General features: G+C 38.9%; 1 protein-coding gene across 1 annotated transcript; it reads left to right on the plus strand.

The window, feature by feature from the left end:
- The first annotated feature begins 1,604 nt into the window (after positions 1-1,604).
- fshr (follicle stimulating hormone receptor) lies at positions 1,605-22,072 on the plus strand. The gene is made up of 15 exons (XM_055004235.1): positions 1,605-1,959; positions 4,050-4,121; positions 5,228-5,302; positions 6,387-6,461; positions 6,686-6,760; positions 8,520-8,594; positions 11,134-11,208; positions 11,640-11,720; positions 15,409-15,477; positions 15,588-15,662; positions 16,179-16,364; positions 18,100-18,320; positions 18,617-18,798; positions 18,876-19,067; positions 20,496-22,072. The coding sequence occupies exons 1-15, from the start codon at positions 1,763-1,765 to the stop codon at positions 21,030-21,032; spliced, it is 2,187 nt and encodes a 728-aa protein (XP_054860210.1). The 5' UTR covers positions 1,605-1,762; the 3' UTR covers positions 21,033-22,072.
- The last annotated feature ends 656 nt before the right edge of the window (positions 22,073-22,728 follow it).

Genomic DNA, 22,728 nt, shown 5'->3' on the forward strand with positions numbered 1-22,728 from the left:
TGAAGAGTTTGTTTTAACCAAGCCAAAATGTACACTGTAGATGTTGAATATCTTCATCACTGTGCACTAAGTTCCCTACCATAATACTATATAAACTAGGTATCTTGAGTAAACTCTCTTATAGAAACCCACACGGACCCCTGCAGACACACATTGACACATCATGGTTGTTTTTATGCTGCCTTTCCAATCTGCAGGAGTCTGCTTGGAAGCTTCTGCTGAAATACATGCACAGTAGGTGGTATTCATGTATTCTGTGCATACACCGCACTGCTGAGCATGTGCACTATTGTTTTTGAAGGATAGTTGCTGTGCAGATACAAATCTTGTGCTACACACAGACATGTGCAGGGGTTAACATGCACTCTTGTGTATTTGGGGAGAAGGGGGAATTTACATGGTGCATGCTCTTGCAGATGCAGAAAGAATAACACCAGCCAGAGTTGTTTTTGCTCGACTTTTTCACCATTGCATGGGAGTCCGCTTGCATACTATTACCCTTGTAGTTTAGTCATCCCATTTACATCACATGAACCCTAGCAAACCCTCACATATGCAGAAGGTATAACACCATTTCAGCCCTATACACCAGTAGAGGATTATCAGTGAATCCCAGTTGTTTCTGATGAAAGTCTACCTGGTATAAAATGCAGTGGTACATGGTGGTGGTGATCCTCAGGTCTTTGTAAATAGAGCAAAATCAATCCACCTCTTCTTCATCTTACCATTTTTAGGTAATTTAAATAGGGAGGCTGAACTGTTGTGCATGTTCAGGTATCAAGGGAAGGTGTGTTTGCTGGATGAAGGCATCGCTATAGTTAGCAAGCTATAGGCTGTAGTAGGTTAGTAACTTGCCATCGAGCAGGAGAAGCACTGATGCTAATACGCTCCATTTTTTATGAGTGTTAGGAGGAAGGGTCATACAGAGTATTGCTCTGGTGCATCGTCGAGCCATGTTTCCTTATAAATTCAAAAAATCTTGATGAAAAACAGTCTAACACTAAAGTTCATGGTCTTTCCCAGCAATTCTTTGACATATGTTTATTACATTGACTTTAAGTTTGATAAGACAAACTCAAATAAAAGTGGTCTTGTGTTCAAATAAGTGATTCCACTCTTATATTTGCTATTTAATTTTTTTAGCTTTTCCTCTTAAGAATCCATTATTTTGGTGGCAAGTGGGGTGAGTTTGTTGAAGATTTTTTTAAGGTAGAGTTAATGATTTTTTTTAAAAACTGATTTGAATAAGAAATAAATCTGTTCAAAGAAGGGAGTGAATTCTGCAATTTTCTACTGCAATAACAAGGTGCTAACCAATTTCAGGGAGTCCTCATGAGACCATTTAAAGAGCCAGACATTTGGACAAACAAGACCAAAAGAGGAATTTGTAACATTCGAGGGGGGGAGGAAAAAAAATCGCAACATCCTATCAAGATCTGTGCTCCGCTGTGGCAATTTTTAGACGCCACACAAACATCCACCATCCAGCAGAGACCTCCTACATCCTCGTACACCCGATGAAGATCTCACACCCACAACTTTTTACTGCTGCATGGCAGAAAACACCTCACATTTCTTCTCCTCTCTCCAACCTTGCACTGAACCCTGAGGGGACAGACGGACAGACAGCCAGAGGCTTTCATATCTGTGGCTCTGCAGGAAAGGCCTGCTCAGCTACATGTAAACAGAGACAAAGCAGAGACACAAAAGAAGAAGGGGGAAACAAAAACAAAGTGAAACTGCAACAAATCTGGATCCAGACATGATGATGGTGATGAGACTAATAATGCTGGTGGCGGTGATGATAAAGATGCCAGCCGCCTCTGCGCCTGGTTCTGAAGTGGACAATAAATCTGGACCTAAGGCCAGTTTGGTCAAACAAACCCAGGACTCGTGCTACAAGGTGCCGTTTGGGGCCACAGAGATTCCATCCAACATCCCCAGCAGAATCCAGTGTCTGTGAGTACACACAAACACACAAGAGGATGCACACATCTGTAACTCTGCAGCAAATCCAATATTAAGTTACTTTGTGGCATTGAAGATATTAATAATCTTGCTAATCTAGTAATTTAATCCCTTTCTGTTTGGTATCTGCACTGAAAACCACAAAATAGCATTTTAGGTACCATTTTTCTTGACAGAGTCAACAAATTTGTCCAGTTTTTTTTTTTAATTTATTATTATTTTCTTCCGCCATCAGCCCTTAAAAATGAACTGCAATCTGGTCAGATGCCTGCTAGTAGAGCTTCCCTCAATGCTTGAAAGATTGTTGCACTTTGTACTCTGAAAATTCACTTCCATTTTCAGAGTCACAAGACATAAAGGAAGCAGCAGAGCTCAAATATCCTTTCAGTATCTTGAGTTAGCCAAACTCCACGAATACTTGATCCCACGTTTCTAATAGTGCAACTCAACAGACCTCCATTTCTGTTAAATGCCCACATCTCTCAAACTCCGCACCTCCGCTCTGTATGAGGCCTAATGGTGTCATTTAAGGTTATTTTTCAGGCTTTAAAAGCTTTTCTGGAGCTACAGAATACATACAACCACCCAAGCAGCACTTTTTTTTATAATGAGTAAACTCTGTTAAAGGTGTAAAGCTTGCAGCATCCCTACAAGCGACCTGCAGTAGGTCAGTATTACAGAGAACACGTGTCTGAATCCTACTTCCCATTCAACACAAACACAGATTCGGGCGCTATGCAGTGTTTGCAATTCACAGTCCCATCTCGTGAGCATGCATAATCATTTAGACTTTCCTCCTAATCCGCACTCGTCTCCTCTTGGCTGAAATTATGCAGTGAATTTGCCAACGCCGGTTCTATTAAGCAGTCATTAAGTGAGGGGATGTATGCAAAGTGTGTCTGCTCGTCCTCGCCGTCTGTTGGCCACCGAGTAGCCACGGGTTAAAGATGCCCTGTGCAGTTTTCTTGTAAACAAACAAATGTGAAGTTTGCATCCAATGTTTTGCAAGGAAACAACGTGGGATGTTTGCATCTACATCTACTAGCTTGAAGTCTTCTTTTTTTCCACTCCATTTTTGTTGCATGAAACTGAGGGGCAACGGCGTGCGAATACAAGCAGCTAGCCTGGTTCTGTCACTGTGTTTTACACTTTATGCACATGAAACTGATGAGCTTCAACGTGAGCTTCAAAGCTGCTCGTACAGCATTTTTAAGTTACCTCTGCATGAACCATGTTAGTTGTTTTATGTGAAGAAAGGCCCCTTCAGAAAGGCTGCAGGCGCTTGCTTCATGTTTAGCATACAGACGCGAGCTCTCAGCAAGACTGTTGTTTTCTTCTCTAGAAAGTTTTCAAGGTGTCGCTGTAAACTTCCAAAAAGTTGACTGAAGGTGGTGCAAGCGGCTCCGGCGTCCTTGACACAATGGCACAGAGCTGAAGGTGATTGCCTGCTCGAAGTAAACACTCACCTGTTGTTTTGGCCGTTGAGGAATCTCAAGGCCTTGCAGAGGAAAAATTAGGATCGCCTGAAGCGTTTTTTTTTGCACACACTGGCTGCCAGACGTACACAAGAACAATTTAGCTATACATAATCTCACAGAGGCATACCAACAAATGCAGCAGATGCACAAACACACGTACACACACACACGCACGCATTAAGACAAGGACATGCTTTTGCAGTGGAAGTATTCCCAAGAGGCGCTGTGTGAACTCCCAGGCGGCGATGCATGTGTTCTCATCAGTTCTGCTCGACTAGAAGGTCAAGGCTCAGGAGCAGAAAGGGAAATGTACAAGTACACAGCAGGGGATGTCCAACCCGATGCAAAAATTAAATAAATAAAAAATCTTGGGATCTTGTGTCGACTTTCAAAGGAGTCTGTGTCATGCATGAAAAGAAAATACAGGAGTAGCTGGTCATGGTCGCTTTTCATTATTCATGCAAAAAGTTGTAAAATCTGTATCCCACCCACGTCCCCAATGACATACTGGGGGGTAAAAAAATGTCCACTAATGATTTTCCATCCCTGTGATCAGTTGCATTGCTGAGAGCTGGGTGTGAGTGGCTGTTTCTGCATCCACAGGGAAGTGAATCAGACGAAGATCAGAGTGATTCCTCAGCGTGCCCTCAGCAGCCTGCAGCACCTCTGGAATCTGTGAGTGTGTCTGCAGCTCATGTTTATTCTTTGATGTGGAGGATAATGATCCGAGGAGGTCAAAACACCAAAAGAGACAGATCATTCAAACAGAGGGGGAAGAAATCTTGTGCTATTCCTGGTAAAACAGCCTAGCGTTAAATGATTAGTCGTACAATGGCAGTATTTATGTGTTAATGTATTTGTATTCCGATTAGCATTTGTAATTTGTACAAAACAGTCAACAGATGGGAGTTTTGTTTTATCATAATGATTTTGCACATTTCAAGGTGTTTACACTACATACTATGTAACACTGTCAGGTGTTTCATTTGCACATTCCTGCACACTGGAAATGTTTGTATATAGAAGTATATTCCCTGGATACACTGGGTGTTAATTTGACTTAACTGTCTACTGACTTGCAACACTTTTTTTTTTTTTCAAGTCTATATTTTGCTGTTTATTATTATGGACTAAAACACCAAATTCCTCATATGTGAAAACCTACCTGGCAATTATTTTGTTTTGGGGTTTTTTTTTGTTTGCATTGAAATAAAATTCACACGACTTCTGTTTTCTGCTATTATTATTCTGCTATTATTTTCAAATTTTGAGTAATTGCTTAGTCTATAAATTGTCAGAAAATAGCTTAAAATGTCCTTTACAGTTTCCAAGCATTCAACCACTAAAGGGAAAAATTGTTGCAGATGAATTTCCTGCTGACTGATGAATTGCATAATAATATTAACTCTGCATGTTTAGATGCAAAAAAAGCAACAAAGCCCAGATTTAGTTATCACAAGCTCACAATCTGAACACTGACGCTGTAAAAGTAAAACCAATTTGATTACTTTCATGTTAATTGCATTATTTATACTTAGTTTGGAGCTTGAAAGCCACAATTTTAACAGCAGCAGGACATAAAAAAGACCAATTCAAATTTTTTTATTCAACTATTTAATGAACAAAGGCTCGGTTTTAGTGTTAAATACCTGCACTGGACACAAGTTTGTTGTTGTTTTTGGCCTTTATGATGCTTTTTACGAATCTAAAAACTTCTGCTGTAAGATTAGCAGTATCTCTACCAGAACTCATATCCTTCACTTCTTCATTTCCAACCTTAGAACCATATTAGAGAACGACGTGTTGCAGAAGATCGCTGCGTTCGCCTTTACCAGCCTCCCTCGGCTCACCTATGTGTGAGTATACACATTTGGAAATGTCACTGCATTGAACATATTTTATTCGACGTGCTGTTGTGTTGGGTCTTTGCCATGAAACAAGAACAGCTGCAAACTCTTGAGATCACCCAAATAGTTGGGTTCAGTGTTCTAAAGAAGAAGTGTGAATGAAGGCCTGACACCTTCAGCTTTTAAATACATGTCATATTCTTGTTTTCTCTCAGATCAATATCTGGAAATGTTGCTTTGAAGCGTATCGAAGCTTTTGCTTTCTCAGATCTCCCTGAACTCACTAAGATGTAAGTATAACTGGCAGCAGTGAAAGGCTGTAATTACAGCTGTAGTCATTTATATTAATGAACACATGACTGGATGTGTTTCTTTCAGAATCATAACAAAATCAAAACACCTGAGTTTCACCCATCTAGATGCTTTCAGGAACACTGTAATACTGCAAGTTTTTTTTTTTCAATTTCTGATGAATCTTTTATTATTTTCTTTTTTAGATTAATTGCTTAGTCCACAGAGTGTCAGAAAATAATGAAAAATATCATTTACAGTTTCCAAGAACTTCAAAAGACAAAATTGTTGCAGATGAATTTCCTGCTGACAGATGAATTGCATAATAACATTAACTCTGCATGTTTAGATGCATAAAAAAGTAACAAAGCCTAGATTTAGTTATCACAAGCTCACAATCTGAACACTGATGCTGAAAAAGTAAAACCTGTTTGGTTATTTTTGTGTTAGCTGTCATTATTCATACTCAGTTTTTATGATGTATCACATCTATAGAGCTTTCTATAATGTTTAGAGCAAGAGAATTACAACTGTGAACTACAACAAAGCAGAAATATGACGTACTTGAACTTTCATCTACTGACCAAAGGCTTGCTTTTAGTTTTAAATACTTGTGCTGGACATAAGTATTTTGTCGCGTTTAACCTTTTTGTTTTTTGTGTCATGAGTAGTGATCTTCTTCAAACTACAGTTGTAGGACTACTGATATGTTCTGTCTTGTTTGTGACTGAAACTTCAATAAAATTCCAAAGAATATCTCTACCAGTATTCATATCCTTCACTTCTTCATTTCCAACCTTAGAACCATATTAGAGAACGACATGTTGCAGAACATCAGTGCGTTCACCTTTACCAGCCTCCCTCGGCTCACTTATGTGTGAGTATACACATCTGGAAATGTCACTGCATAGAACATATTTTATCCAATGTGGTTTGTATGTTTAGTCTTTACAATGGAACTAGAAGAGCTACAAACTCTGGAGATCAGATCAAATAGTTGCTTGGCAGTGTTGTGGAGACAAAATGTTCCAAAGAAGTGTGAATGAAGGCCTGACACCTTCAGCTTTTAAATACATGTCATATTCTTGTATTTTCTCTCAGATCAATATCTGGAAATGTTGCTTTGAAGCGTATCGAAGCTTTTGCTTTCTCAGATCTTCCTGAACTCACTAAGATGTAAGTATAACTGGCAGCAGTGAAAGGCTGTAATTACAGCTGTAGTCATTTATATTAATGAACACATGACTGGATGTGTTTCTTTCAGAATCATAACAAAGTCAAAACACCTGAGTTTCACCCATCTAGATGCTGAAAAAGTAAAATCTGTGTGATTACTTTTGTGTTAGCTGTCATTATTTATCCTCAGGTTTTGTGATGTATCACATCTATAGAGCTTTCTCTAATGTTTAGAGCAAGAGAATTACAACTGTGAACTACAACAAAGCAGAAATATGACGTACTTGAACTTTCATCTAACCAAAGGCTTGCTTTTATTTTTACATACTTGCACTGGACATGAGTGTTCTGTTGTTTTTTGGCATTTTTACTCTGACAAGGAGGCGGAGACTCAGTGGAGTTATGTGACCATCGGCTTTGGTCTGTCTGTCTGTCTGTCTGTCTGTCTGTCTGTCTGTCTGTCTGTCTGTCTGTCTGTCTGTCTGTCTGTCTGTCTGTCTGTCTGTCTGTCTGTCTGTCTGTCTGTCTGTCTGTCTGTCTGTCTGTCTGTCTGTCTGTCTGTCTGTCTGTCACATTACTCAATAACTGACTGATGGATTTGGATGAAATTTTCAGGGAAGATCAAAAATGACACAAGGACCAAGTGATTACATTTTGACAGTGATGCAGCTTATAGTCTGGATCCACACATTAGTTAAAGATTTCTGTTTCATTGCAAGATAGCAGCACGGCATCACTGTAACCATGACAACAAGTGAACACTACATCAGCTGCCTGCTGATGATCACATGATTGTGATCCTACTACAAATCCACTGCTGAGGACTTTTTGGGAATCATCCATCAGAAATCATACAAAGAACAACTGATTAAATTGTGGGAGTGTTTCTGAGTCCCATCAATTCCCGCCGCCTGCTACATATTTAGATGACGTGATTCAGTATCCGTACATAACGTACACATGCAGAACACACACCTGTACTCAGCACAAGGTCATTTTGTTTGTGGGTACGTCTCTATTGAATGGACACATTCTATGCTGTCACAAATTTTTTCAAGATTTCAGCCGTCAGAAATGGTACAACAACTCAGCAGCCATGATGGAATATTGTGCTCTCTGAGTGCTCTCTTGTTGTTTTCTGTGTCTGAGTACTGGTCTTCTTCAAACTACAGTTGTAGGACTACTGATATGTTCTGTCTTGTTTGTGACTGAAACTTCAATAAAATTCCAAAGAATATCTCTACCAGTAGTCATATCCTTCACTTCTTCATCTTCTCTTCTTCATTTCCAACCTTAGAACCATATTAGAGAACGACATGTTGCAGAACATCAGTGCGTTCACCTTTACCAGCCTCCCTCGGCTCACTTATGTGTGAGTATACACATCTGGAAATGTCACTGCATAGAACATATTTTATCCAATGTGCTTTTGTATGTTTAGTCTTTACAATGGAACTAGAAGAGCTACAAACTCTGGAGATCACCCAAATAGTTGCTTGGCAGTGTTGTGGAGACAAAATGTTCCAAAGAAGTGTGAATGAAGGCCTGACACCTTCAGCTTTTAAATACATGTCATATTCTTGTATTTTCTCTCAGATCAATATCTGGAAATGTTGCTTTGAAGCGTATCGAAGCTTTTGCTTTCTCAGATCTTCCTGAACTCAATGAGATGTAAGTATAACTGGCAGCAGTGAAAGGCTGTAATTACAGCTGTAGTCATTTATATTAATGAACACATGACTGGATGTGTTTCTTTCAGAATCATAACAAAGTCAAAACACCTGAGTTTCATCCACCCAGATGCTTTCAGGAACATTGCAAAACTGCAGTTTTTGTGAGTACTCAGCCAGAGTGCACCAAAGACAAACACTTTCTACTTCAGTTTGTGTTTTTTGAAGTGATTGTGAGTCCAAAATGGGTCACAGGTGACAGGCCTACTTTTGATGGCCCACACAACCAGAGACATTATTTTTTAATCAGCTTAGATCCCTCTGGAAGAGAAATCAAATGTCACACTTCATTCCAAGGATAAAAAAGAAATCTTTGTGTTTCAACAAACTGTTTTAAGATGTTACATCTTATTTGTTGCAACAAAAATGAATTGTTTTGAAGTGATCTCAATGTAGCTGTCTATAAGGACAATGCATTGCTCAAATCTCTCACTATTACTGCTCTGTTTTGTCCCAATTTATGAAAACTGGGACACATAAACGCAGTGCTCTGTGATGACAGTACTTTTCTTAAGCTATTCAACTTGATAATAAGGGCACCTTAGTACAACAAAAATAAAATAGGAAAAGAAGAAGCAGTTTCACAGCCGCTCCTCTCCCTGACTGTGCAGTCAGCTTTGTCCATATGATGTTAAAATCAATGAAACAAGACACAGGAAAGGAATTTTTAGTTGAATTATAGAATATTTTCTACTAAAAATGATTTTAGCAGCTAACATTAGTGTCAGCTTGTTGTCTTTTGTCTTTATTAGCAGCTAAGTTTTTTTTCCAAATAAAGAATGCAGCAGTGTAATAAATCCTACAAAATGAGAGATGAACAAGAGATGTTTTATGAAGAGACAAGAGCTGCATAGTGCCAGTAGAAACAGTAACTACATGACACATTTGTCCACGTAAACTCACCAACATTTTCATTTTCAATGTAGCTGTTAAATGCAATAATAAATCGTAAAAAAAAACATCTAAAATATGCACTGAATGTGTTGCGATGCACCAGAATTAAAGATAACTGTGAGCTTTAAAAAATTAAATATCGTATTTATGTCAATAATAATCACATAATCACACAAGAACATCAGGAACATATGAACAACATACAGTACAGGTATAGTTACAGACTCCCTCTGCAGCTTCATACTTTAGCATTTTCAGTGTAATTCAGTTGCCAAAAAGATTGAAAATACATAATGAAGAAACAATGAAAAGGTCAATTTGACTGACAGCATAATTGTGCAAATATTGCAATAATATTGTGAACTACCAAGGCCACGATAATGGTAAAAATCTGATATCATGGCAGCTGAAATGTGCATTTTCCATTAAGAATGTTAAAAAGAAGTTTAATTAAATGCACTCTATGCAATCTATGTTGTGAAGGAGAATTGTATGATGGATTTTTTACTATGACTTGTAAAACTCAGAATGCATGACACCCCTGCTAACAGTGTAATGTAATACAAGGATCTCAACTAAATTCTTCCACTATCTTGACACGTATAGGTCTGAGTATTTCAACTGGCCAGCACTGCAAACCACAAATGATAAGAAGTTTCAGATATAGCCATATTTTCAGGTTGTTCAGCATTAAAAAGCTGAAGAGTGGACAGGAGGCAGATATGGAGAGAAATGTAGAAGAAAAAACAGCAGAAAGGAGAGACAGTCAAGGACGATCCACAGAGAGGAGGCATAAGAAACTGACAAAGGAATCGATTTACCTGGAAAATGCTCTTTTAATATAGTGACAATCACATACTGCCATCCCACACCATCCTGCCAAAAGCTCTTTTCACAACTTTGTCACCCTACGGAAGATTTTCTAGATTAGTCACTGATGCATGAAGCAGAGAAGAGTCGGTAAAACTAAAAAATGAGCTGTTTGAGCTTGTATGTATTTAGAATCACTTAGTCACTTTTGATACATGGATAAATGTAGAGATTGTATGGAGAAAACATCCTCTAATGATGAGGAAATTGTGTTATTTAGTTAGAAATGTTGCTTCAAAATGTGGTTCCATGTTGATTTCAAAGCAGACAATGCTTGCAATGCAACTCTATAGATGATGTTGATGATTAATTAGTCAGCTGTAAGGCTACAATGATTATGACATTTGTGGTTTTTACTGAAAAATCTTCACACTGCTCAAGCTGCAGCAAGATGCCAAGAGAGGCAAGTAGGGGACTTCATAGATCCACGCACTCTAAAGAAAGACATTTTAAGGCAGGAAATTATTGTTTTCATGAAAAAAAAAACTTCTAATTCTGCAACTTAGATAAACAAAGATGGGTTTTTCTGGGTTTAATCTGACCAGTGGGAGACTTTAAACTGAAACACCACTGAGACCATAAAAACCTCACAGAGCTGCTTATTATTTCCAAACTCACAGCAACTTTCTCATTAATCAGCGTGGAAATATTTTAGAGATACAGAATATCTGATTCATCTCTCTGCCACCTAAGCCTCTCTCTAAATTGTTTTGGATTCTTTTCACTTGTTAATTTTTATCTCAGTTAATACAAATGAATGCTGCATTGTGCGTGCGCTTGTGTGTGTGTGATTTTAGCACTGCACAAAGTGTCTTTTTTTTCAGAGGTTGCAGTGTGAGTGTAGTAGTAACATTTGGTGGTTTAATCTTCACATCACAGGACCATCTCCAGCACTGGGCTGAGAATCTTTCCGGACTTCTCCAAGATCCACTCCACAGCTAATGGATTTCTACTGTAAGTCCCAGTATAATACTGGAATGAACTACAACTGCACCCACACCCACACACACACAAACACACACACACCATGAATCCCACATGCACATGAATTTATAGGCTGCTGTATGCACACAGAATTAAATACGCCCAGAAGAAATCCCAGCATCAAACATACAATACTGCAGTGGAAATGATGAGTAGTTCTTGCAGAAACAGAATATCAGGGATGCAAACCATCTGTCCCCAGCCTTAAAAAAATCCACATTCACACTGTCTCCCATCTGACATCTATCAGCTTCAAAAAGAAAGTGGATTTAATAGAGCTTGTGGCACGCATTCTGATACATATTCCTACTGTTTTACACCAGAAATCTGCATATATCTGCAGTTTCTCTGCTCAGAAATGCACTATTCATCCTAGTGTTTTTACTTTTCGTGCTGTTTAGCGACCTGGAGGAGAACAGCCACATTGAGAAAGTCCCTGCCAATGCCTTCAGAGGCCTCTGCACTCAAGCCTTCATGGAGATGTAAGGGATTCATCATATTTTTCAGAAACACCCTCACACAGATCTGAGTGGGCATCTCATGCGCAGTGATGAATGTTCCCTGAAATGCTCTGTACCCTCTTTACTGAGTCTATCTTCTCCTACTTGTCTCCCTTTTTTGCATTTCTAACACTTCTGTATGACGCCTTTCATTCTGTTTTTTTTTCCCCCATTTTTCCTTTTGAACTGCAGATCACGAATCCTGCCGAAGATCACGTATTGAGTCAGACTGAAATGTACTCCAGTGTTGCTTCGTGTATAGGTCATTAATTTGCTTTTCTTGTGTAAATGACAGAATGCTAAGTCAGCGGTGGAGAGCGATAAGACACATTTACTGAAGTGCTGCACTTGAGAGCAATTTTGAGGTTGTTGTCTTTAGTTAAGCACTTACCTTTAATGCATCTTTATATCTTCATTGTACTGTATTTCATAGGGAAATACGCTTTTTAAAACATTACATTTATCTGATGACAACCACAGCTGTTTATTTGGAGGATTGAGATTTTAAATCAAAATGGATGATTCAACATGAAACCAGTGGTTCTCAAAAAAACACTAAATTAAAGCTGCATCTTGTTTGGGCTCCTTTAGATGTTCAGGAGTCAATGGCAATTCAAAGATTTACTGATTCAGTTATTAGGCTCTCTGTTGAAGGCCTCAAGAATTCTTTACTGTTAAGCAAAAACACAAAAGATCAGAGAAAAATCAAAAGATGAAATTCACTTATGAAGCAACACCTCTTCTTTTGTTCGCCTTAATTTAATTTATTATGATTTATCTCATGAAACTTTGCAGCGTAGCAGAGAGGCATCCATAATGTTGAAATTAGTCAAACTGAATTAGCAGCCAAACTCAAGCATAAAGGTTATTCTTCATCTTTCATTTTAAAATATACATGCAAAAAAACATACCAAAACCACACAAGACAGAAGAGAACTATAGTCATCCAACTTCATCTGCATTTTTAAAAAATCAGGTTAAATACCACTCCAGTCCAAATCAAAGAGAACAAATCTCCATCCAGTCAACAGAATCCCAACTAAAGATCAGAAACTGACAAAAATAACTGTCTCGTGTCCCAGTAAAAATCAATCAAAAGTTCCTTCATTAAAAAAAGAAAAACTCTCAAATAATATCAGTTAAAGAAAGAATAACTTCAAAGCATTTCAGTTTACTTGCACATTTCATTTTGTTCAACTTATCTCAGTGTACTTCAGTTCAGTTGGTGAGGGCCTAAGAAGGTAAAGGATAATGTAGTCTGAGCTGAGGCAAGAGAAAAGGAAGAAGCCTGGAGGTTTGCTAAGAAATAAAGACTTACCTGAACCAGGGTCCAACAGTGTCACAGAGATCCATGCAGTAATCCAAGCAGCCCACAGAGGAGGTGGAAGGAAAAGCTTTAGTCCTGTTCCTGGGATCAGCTCAGAGCCACACTTTCTTAGGGATCACATGTCACTATCCAGCTCACTCTGGGTTCCACAGCCACTCTGCCTACTTTAATACCCTCAAAGTTCAGCAAAGATAGTCCCTCCTAAATCTGCAGTCCTCATTTCACTCTACTATTCTCCATGTTTGTTTGCTCCACTCACAGGTGTTCCTAATTTAACACCTCACTTCCTGTTCACACTTCCTGCCAGGAGGAAAAAATAAGGGGGAAGACTGAATACCTAATTATGAATATATAAAACAGTTCAACTGAGACCCACCTTATTATTAACTGTTTAATAGTGTCAGATATAATAATATAGCAGATGTTAGGGCCTTTATCAGCAGAATAAGTACTTTAAATTTTGATGCTTTCTAGTGACAATAATAGGCGAGATATTCAATGCATGTCTTTTATTTGGTTTTGTGTATTCAACAAAGAAAGATTGTAATATTGATATTTTTTTTTTTTTAAAAATAGAGATTGGATAAATTAGCACTACCATAAATTCTAAAGTCAGCTTCTCAACACTCAAAAAATAATTATTGGATCCACTTAAATTGTGTTAATTGGTAACACACAATTGAATTATGTTTATTTAAATTACAAATGATATTAATGCCACTGGTTTGAGTTAGATGTACTGAAATCATGTGATTCCTCTCAGATGAACACTTTGCATTGCTGCAGCTTAGTTTTAGGACAAATCACCTCCAATTTTCCAATTTTTCCAACTTTGCTTTGGCCAAATGTAAAATGTAAAACATGATTTTGTCGTTACGCTTCTGCCTTTCTGTGCTTTTCTTTACTCTTTAATTCCACTCAAAGGAGACAGAGGATGAGTTGGAGCATAATACTAAAGGATTAAACCTGAATTTTGAACTTTTAGCTAAATTAAAATGCCAATTTAAAGGGACAAAGTGTAATTTCAAGGTGATACAATCCAGAAAAGTAAGCTACCATCACCAAAGCAGAAAGCTAAATGAGATCCATTCAAAAAGTAGCTTCCTTCAACTGCAGCTCAAATACCCAAAATATTGTAAAGTGCAAAATAGAGTGGCATTACTGCTTATTTTGCATGTTTTTCTGGAGCTTTTTTCTGACAGCTGTTGTTACCTTTTAGATCAATATTTTACAAGCAAATCAAGTCATCAACTGATATGTGATATATATGATGCATTGTTTTATATTAAAGGTTCTGACAGAAGGTAAAATAGTTCAAATGATCCCTATATCAAACAGTTACAGCTTCAAAACACAGCTTAAATGTAGCTAATAATATAATGTGTCAGTTAATAAAATAACAGTGACAGGCTTGGTTCTGCTCATGTTTTTTCCTTAAACTGATCATACTTCTTTCAAATATTAAATATCAAATGAGACTATAACTATCCCTCTCATGTCTGTCTGGTAAATATGAAGCTATAGCCAGCCTCAGATTCTCTTAGCTTAGCATGTGGATGGAAAACAAGGAGAAACAATCGGTCTGTCTCTCTACAAATACAGCAAAATCCACCTGTCAAGACGTCTAAAGCTCACTAATTAACTCTAATTAGCGCGCTGTATCTTGTTTGTTCAAAAACTAATGTGTGAAAATGACAAATTCGGGTTTTACAGGGATGATGTGTCTGAGTATTTCTTGCCAGATATTCCAGGAAGTAGCTGTACCTGGCAGCCAATAAACAGTCTGGCACATAACCCCCTGTAAAATTCAGGCATTTTTTGTTATGCTTGCAAAAACAATATAATGTGTTAATTAAGTCATAGTGGTAGGTGGATTTTTTAAGCCTTTGGATGGAGCCACACTAGCTGGTTCTTTTTAGCTTCCAGTCTTCATAATAAGCTTATCGCCTGCTTGCTGTGTTCATGTAGACAGAAATAAGAGCAGCATCAATCTTATCTAGAACATAAAAAAGCACATTTTCTGTCACATTTCATGCTAAGATTCTAAATGCATGGCTGAGTATTTCTTCCACCGCTGCAGAATCTCTCCACAGATGCGGTTTCCACCATAAATAATGTTAAATAGCCGAAAAGTAAGAAACAGAAGAGGAGAAGATGACACAGACAATACTGATTTACTTAGTGTTGGATTGAAATCCTGTGTATTTGTGCAGCTTTAGTTACTGGGAACAGAAGAAGTGCAAACACTAAAACTGGCGTCGATAGTTCAAATAAGTTTACTGTTTGGGAATGTTCTGTGTTGGAGCCACATGACTGTAATTTGGCTCCTCTTTCCAATGACAGACGGCTCACCAGAAATGGCATCAAGGAGGTGGCAAGTGACGCCTTCAACGGAACAAAGATGAAAAAATTGTGAGTCAGCAGCAGAGACACAATTACAAACAGAAGACTAACAATTTTTAAAAAATCATACATATTTGATTCCTCTCTCTCTGCTTCTTCATCTTCTTCTTTCCTCTCAGGTCCCTAAAAGGCAACCAACAGCTGACTCACATCAATCCCAACGCCTTTGTGGGTTCCAGTGAGCTGGTGACGCTGTAAGCATGACATCCAGTAAACTCATGCCTACGTGATTCACCCTCCTCATCTTCACTTATTAAACTCAGGATGTAGGAGACAACTATGTGACAGGAGTAGGAAAACTTGATAGGTTTCAGGTTTAAAAAAGAGATCTAGAAACAGAGGAAGTCAGTGAAATATAACTGGAGAGAGATTTCTTACCTGTTTATCCTCCAAACAAAGAGGCACCTTTTTCTATTGAAGCAGGAATCACACAAAAGTATTTGTTTTTCTTATGGGCTGCCACTGCTGTGATGGTTTTTTTTCCCCATTCACAGCAATCATTTGGCAATCAAACAGTGGCCCCCCCTTCAGTTTCATTATTTTATTCTTTAACGTTGCTGTCCTATTTAAAACCTACATTTTTAGGCTTTATGACCTGATGAAATCTCCATGTAGCAAGCATAAAATGGAAGAAGAATCTGTTAAAAATGGATTCTGAAACTAGAATTACTCCCCTGTTAAATCCCCTTTGTTTGTGCTCTCTCCTGCAGGGACATCTCTCAAACAGCCCTCAGCTCTCTGCCAGACTCCATCCTCGGCGGACTCACGAGGCTGTTTGCAGAATCTGCCTTCCACCTGAAAGAGCTTCCTCCTCTGCACCTCTTCACCAAGCTGCGCTTTGCCAATCTGACGTACTCGTCGCACTGCTGCGCCTTCCAAAACATGCACAGAAACAGGTACACATGCTGCTAGCAGCAAGGTACCTACCTGACTTTATTTAAAGGTCCCATATTATGCCTCTTTTTGACAAGTTGGTGAAAGTCTCACATCTCCCTGGGATGTGAATTTAAAGTTTCAGATCAAAAATACTGCACAGATTGTTAATTTTACCGTTTCTTTACTACATGAGGTTTGAGCTCTGTTCAAAAGAAGTTGTTTCAGCATCTGAAGGTCACAGACATATCGCTCTCTGCTTTGACAGTACAGAGGAGGAGGAGCCAACGGGGGGGGGCAGTGCTTATCCCTTTTGTGACATCATAGCAGGCAGCAAAACCTAAACTGCTCATTCAGAGACACATTTTGTGATCTACAGAGAAAAGAACAAAACGAGAGGACTCTCTCTAGTAACACCGGGGGACTCGTTACGATGTTTAATCATCTGGACACCAAAATCCAACAGAGGGTTTGAAAGGCATTGTTGGATTTACAAAATTACACCACTTATCTGTAAAAACAGAGAGAACTGTTAGATTTTTAGCTTCCTGACAGACCTCAAACTACTTATATGTGACAAATTGCGTGGTTAGGAAAATTGCCCAAAACTAAGCATAAACATTTGAAATTTCATACATATTGTTATTCTATTCCATGTTTCATTTAAAAATGTGCTTATTTTAGCTGCTGCTCCCATTTTAACACTTTAATACCTTTAGCATTTTTGTTTTTATCCTTTTTATTTTTGTTGTCAAGCGCCTTGTGATTTTATATCTGTGAAAGGTGCTATATAAATAAATTTTACTTACTTACTTAAAATAAAGATGTGCTCAAATCAGATTTTATTTAAAAAAAATAGATAAATAAATAGATAAAATTCTGCCATCATTGAAGTCATTAGTGGCTCAAATGCAACCAACGGTCAGGTGACAAAAATTCAGGTACTCTTCAGATGAAGTGCAGGCTGTGTTTGAATTGAGCAGATAGAAGCCATGTAGGGAAATAAATTAAACATAGAAGTAGTAAAATATCTGTAGTATACACGGTTTACATTTTTCTCTAGTATTGTTAACACCTTTGGGCACATGGGAAAATGTTGTAGGTATGATTTATGGCATCATAACTTTATCATACAGCATAGATAACATTTTTAATATTCTCTCTATTTCTAGACACAGATGTGCTGTTTCCATAGAGATGCAAGATTTAATTTTACAGTGAAAAATGAGCCCACTGTGAGTAAAAATGTGGACAAATGGAGTGAAAACATACATAAACAGCTTGAGGTTCAGAGGGTTAAAGACAATGAGACAGTGGATTTTGCATAATGTGGCATCTTTAAAGGATAGAATAAAATTAGGGAGAATATGCTTGTTCACTTTGTTGCCCAGAATTACCTGAAAACATTGGCCCGTCTCTCACATCAGTCTGCTAAATGTGACTCTGGAGCAGGAGCTGCTTAGTTTAGCTCAGCATAAAGAGTGGAAGCAGGCAGAAACAGTGAGTCTGGCTCCGTCCAAACACTAAAATATGCCTCCCGGCAACTCTAAAGCTCATTAAAAACAAACTTCTTCTCCTGGGAGTGACTGTAGGTTTTAATTTTTCTTTTCCTCCTAATATCTCATTATGACTCCATTGCTGGTCAATTACCAGACTTTACCACAGGGCCCTGAAGTGGAGGTTTTGTTGCTATAAAGTGAAAAAGAATGAATGCTTTTTCACATGCATGTGCGCTTTGTGTGGGTTGTTGTGCATCAGATCCAGGTGGCACTCATGGTGCGTAGACCCCAGTGCGAAGAATTATCCTCGCTTCTACAGGGACTGCTGCTCCAACTCCACCTCCATCACCTGCACCCCGGCGCCGGACGACTTTAACCCCTGTGAGGACATCATGTCGGGCGTCCTCTTACGGGTCCTCATCTGGATCATCTCCATCCTGGCGCTGCTGGGGAACGCTGTGGTTCTCCTTGTACTGTTAGGTATGAAAAGGGAAAAATAATTGGCAGAATTCATGTTTTTGGCTGTGTGTGAAGCTTGGCTCTCTAAAACAAATACTGTTTTGTGCCGTCAGTGCTTTTCAGCTGTTGTAGTTTGGCTTTCAGATGGAAACTTTAGATGAGTTCTCTACTAAAGTGCAAATTTGATGCTAAATATCTGTTTTCATTCCTTCTTTTCCTCCTTTGTTTCTACTGTGTTTGACAGTAAAGACTGAGTGCATTATACTGATAACATTTATCTACTTCATACTTTTGTCTTTCCACCAATGTGTGATCAGGCACCCGCTCCAAGCTGACCGTTCCTCGTTTCCTCATGTGCCACTTGGCCTTTGCCGACCTCTGCATGGGCATCTACCTGGTCGTCATAGCAACCGTGGACATGCTCACCCGTGGCCGGTACTACAACCACGCCATCGACTGGCAGATGGGTTTGGGGTGCAACGCCGCGGGCTTCTTCACGGTGTGTGTGGACGTCATCGCCTACAACCATCAGTGTGTGTCAGTTGGTGAATTAGTGTGTTTGTGTGTCGTTTGCAGGTGTTTGCCAGCGAGCTGTCAGTGTTCACTTTGACGGCGATCACTGTGGAGCGCTGGCACACCATCACACACGCTCTGCGGCTCGACCAGAAGCTTCGCCTGAGACACGCCTGCATCATCATGACAGCAGGTTGGATCTTCTCCTCGCTGGCTGCAATGCTGCCCACAGTTGGGGTCAGCAGCTACGGCAAAGTGGGTCCTTCTTTTAGCCTGCACACTTTCAATTTAATGCTTCTGTGCTTTCCCAACAGCGTAGCATATGTATCTTTCCAAATGTGCACAGTTACACATACTTTGAGATGCAAAATCTTGCATGAACTCACAAACTCTGAGTAGAATATGCTTTATAGGCTTTGAAATTTGTGTAAGTCTTAAAAGTTGTTGCTCACCTCTGCAGGGCTGTGGGTCATGCGGCTTACAGTTTTGTAAGGTTCTTCTAGTTTACTGTTCTTATATTTTGCTGTCTTCTGCTAGTACATTACCACAACGGCAGGACAGTTTTCTGTCGGCTTTTTTTTCAGCTCCACACAACAATTCTGACCCGTGCTCTCACTCTCGGTGTCGCGATTAAAAAGGTGGTACCAGAAACAACAACAAACCGGAACTAACATCTGGGACACTGAACATGGCAATAAGGAAACACAAAACAATAATTTTCAAATAATCCATGAAATAAGATTCAAGACACAACATAAACAAACACCAAAATAATAAACATAATAAAGTAAATGTAAATGAACATAATCATAAATAAACACCAAAATAATAAACAAAATAAAGTAAATGTAAATGAACATAATCATACATAAATAATACCCTCCAATGCTACATTTGCAACAGTTTTGCCACTAATGCCTATTTTTGTTCATGAATAATCAGTTCATTATTATCCCAAATAATAACTTGATTGCTTTGTCCATAAAACAAAAAAAGTGCCCCAAAAACATCATCAAATGTCTTCTGTTGTCCATCTTGCAGCCAAAAACTGATAGAATATCAATTTCCTGTTAAGTAAGACAAGGAACAGCAGCACATCCTCACATCTGAGAACCTGGAATTTCCACATATTTTTGCCATGCTAGATTGAAAGAAATGGCTTTCACAGTTAGGTTGCTGATTAATTCTGTCAATCAGCTGCATTGTTTCAGCACTGCTCTTGAAACAGCAGAGTTTTTGTGCTATTCCTCAAGCTTGTTTAGTTTTTCTGTTGGTTTTCTTACTTTTCTCTTTTTTTTTTGGTGTACTTGTCTTTATTTGATAGAATGAGAGCAGCCTAAAGAGAGACAGCAAACACACAGAGAGAGATAGATGCAGCAAAGGGTTCCTCGCTGGAATTGAAAATTGCAGTTACAGAGTGTGAATGTTAAATATTTCGACCACGAGTGCAGTTTTGCTGAAGAACTGTGTGTTATTTTCACAATAATTCGTATACAACATGCACTGGTTGACTTGTAGTTCCTTCATTTCTTTGATAATCTGAATATGAAGCTGCGGCTGCTATGTTTCTGTTAACATATCGACTGGTCCACATGGAAGTCTTTTAGCCCAGTTGAGACGTGAACATGAAGGGTACCAAGGCCCTGAACATTGTGTGATTTCTGAATGTTTCTGTTCATGCAGGTGAGTATCTGCCTCCCCATGGACGTGGAGACTCCGGTGTCGCAGGTCTATGTTGTATCCCTGCTCCTCCTCAACATCCTGGCCTTCTTCTGCGTGTGCGGCTGCTACCTGAGCATCTACCTGACATTCCGCAAGCCTTCGTCGGCACCAGCCCACGCCGACACCCGCGTGGCTCAACGCATGGCCATCCTCATCTTCACCGACTTCATCTGCATGGCTCCCATCTCCTTCTTCGCCGTCTCGGCCGCCCTCAAGCTCCCTCTCATCACCGTGTCCGACTCCAAACTCCTTCTGGTCCTGTTCTACCCCATCAACTCGTGCTCGAACCCCTTCCTGTATGCCTTCTTCACCCGCACCTTCAGACAGGACTTCTTCCTCCTCGCCGCTCGCTTCGGCCTGTTTAAGACTCAGGCACAGATTTACCGGACAGAGAGTTCCTCCTGTCAGCAGCCAGCATGGACCTCTCCAAAGAGCAGCCGGATAATGACGTGCTCCCTGGCCAACACACTGAGTCTAGATGGGAAACAGGAGAGCTGACTGTCATCCAAATATTCACAGGTATAGAGTTTTTGCTGGATTGTTAACAGAAGGTTCCTATTTTTCCTCCCACAGATGTCCTTCCCTCAGGCAACAAAAGTAAAATTCTTCTTAGGGATGAAGGACATACGGCGGTTTGTAATACATGAACACCTCAAGGTTAGAACTTGGTTCTAACATTGTTTCAGATGTGCACTTGATGTCATGGTTGCATATTTTAGTGGTGTACAGAGAGCCTGCTAAAACCAAAATGATGCCCCAACTCATTATTCTCATGATTTAGATGACACTGCTGTTTTTTTCCAGTATGTTGGAGTCTCTGGCAAGTATAAAGCATTCAATCCCTTTGGAAGTTTTTACCTAGAATTGCTTTTTAACACTGAATCAAGACAATAATTCACAGGAAACAGGCTTCCACAAACTAATTTCATTTCATTCATTCATTCATTCAATTAATTAAAAACATAAAATATAAAATAAGGGGTGGCAAAAGTAATCATCCCTTTCAAGTCAGTATTTAGCAGATGCCCCTTTTGACACAATTAAAGCATTGATACTGTATGAATAGATCTCTGTTAGCCTTGTACATCTGGACACTGCAACTTTACCTCATCCATCTTTGCAAAGCTGCCCAGCAATCATGAGAGAAAAGCCCATTTCAAATCCAGGTACAAATTCTCAGTTTGATTCAGTTCTGGGCTCCGACTCAGCCACTCCAGAACATTTACTTTCTTTTAACCCTCGTGTCGTCCTGCGGGTCAGACTGACCCGTTTTAAACTTTGAAAATGTGGAAAAAATATATTTTCACAGTGAAATTTCTGATGTCCACATTTTCAACATTTCTGGGAAATTTTTGATATTTTTTTGGTGGAAAAAAAATGTTTAAAAAATGTTTCTTAAGAACATTCACAAAAAAATTTTTGGTGAATGTTCGTAAAGTTTTATTGATATATAGGTGTAATCACTTTAGATATTTTTAGAATTTTTTTGGAAGATTTGTACTAATTTTTTGAAAATATTTACAACAATTTTCTTACAAAGTTTGGGCGACTTTTTTTTAAAAATAAGAATTTTAAGGGAAACTTTTAAGGAATTTTGGGGGGGATTTTCTTCCTGAAGGTTTTGTAAATCTTCAGAAATTTGGGGAATTGTTTTGCTGAATTTTTGGATATTTTCAGACAAGGAAACAATAACAAACAAAATCAAATCTTCTCCTAGTTCTCTTACAGACTGCATCAGGTTATCCTCGCTATACTTTTCTACGTTTACTTTACCCCCTGCCTTTACAAGCCCTCCCAGGCCTGCTGCTAATCAAGATTTAATGACTTTTCTTAACAGTGGCTTTCTCTTTGCCACTCTCCCATAAAGCTTTGACTGGTGGAAAACAGGCTGCAGTTGTTCTATGCTGGAGCTTGTAACTCCTTTGAGGAAATCATAGGTGTCTTGGTGGCCTCACTAGTCTGTTTCTGTCACTACGCATGCGCTGTATTCTTTCCATTTGTTAATAATGGATTTAACAGTAATTAAAGGGACATTCAGTGTCATCCATCCTCTGACTTGTGCTTTTCGATAACCTTTTCACCTGCTAAATCCAGGAATACTGAATCACCAGTGACTGGACCTTCCACATACAGGTGTCTTTATACTACAATCATTTGAGACACATTTATTGCACTCAGATGATCTTAAATTCAC

The sequence above is a fragment of the Amphiprion ocellaris genome, chromosome 18, assembly GCF_022539595.1.
Source record: "Amphiprion ocellaris isolate individual 3 ecotype Okinawa chromosome 18, ASM2253959v1, whole genome shotgun sequence".
NCBI classification, from domain to species: domain Eukaryota; kingdom Metazoa; phylum Chordata; class Actinopteri; family Pomacentridae; genus Amphiprion; species Amphiprion ocellaris.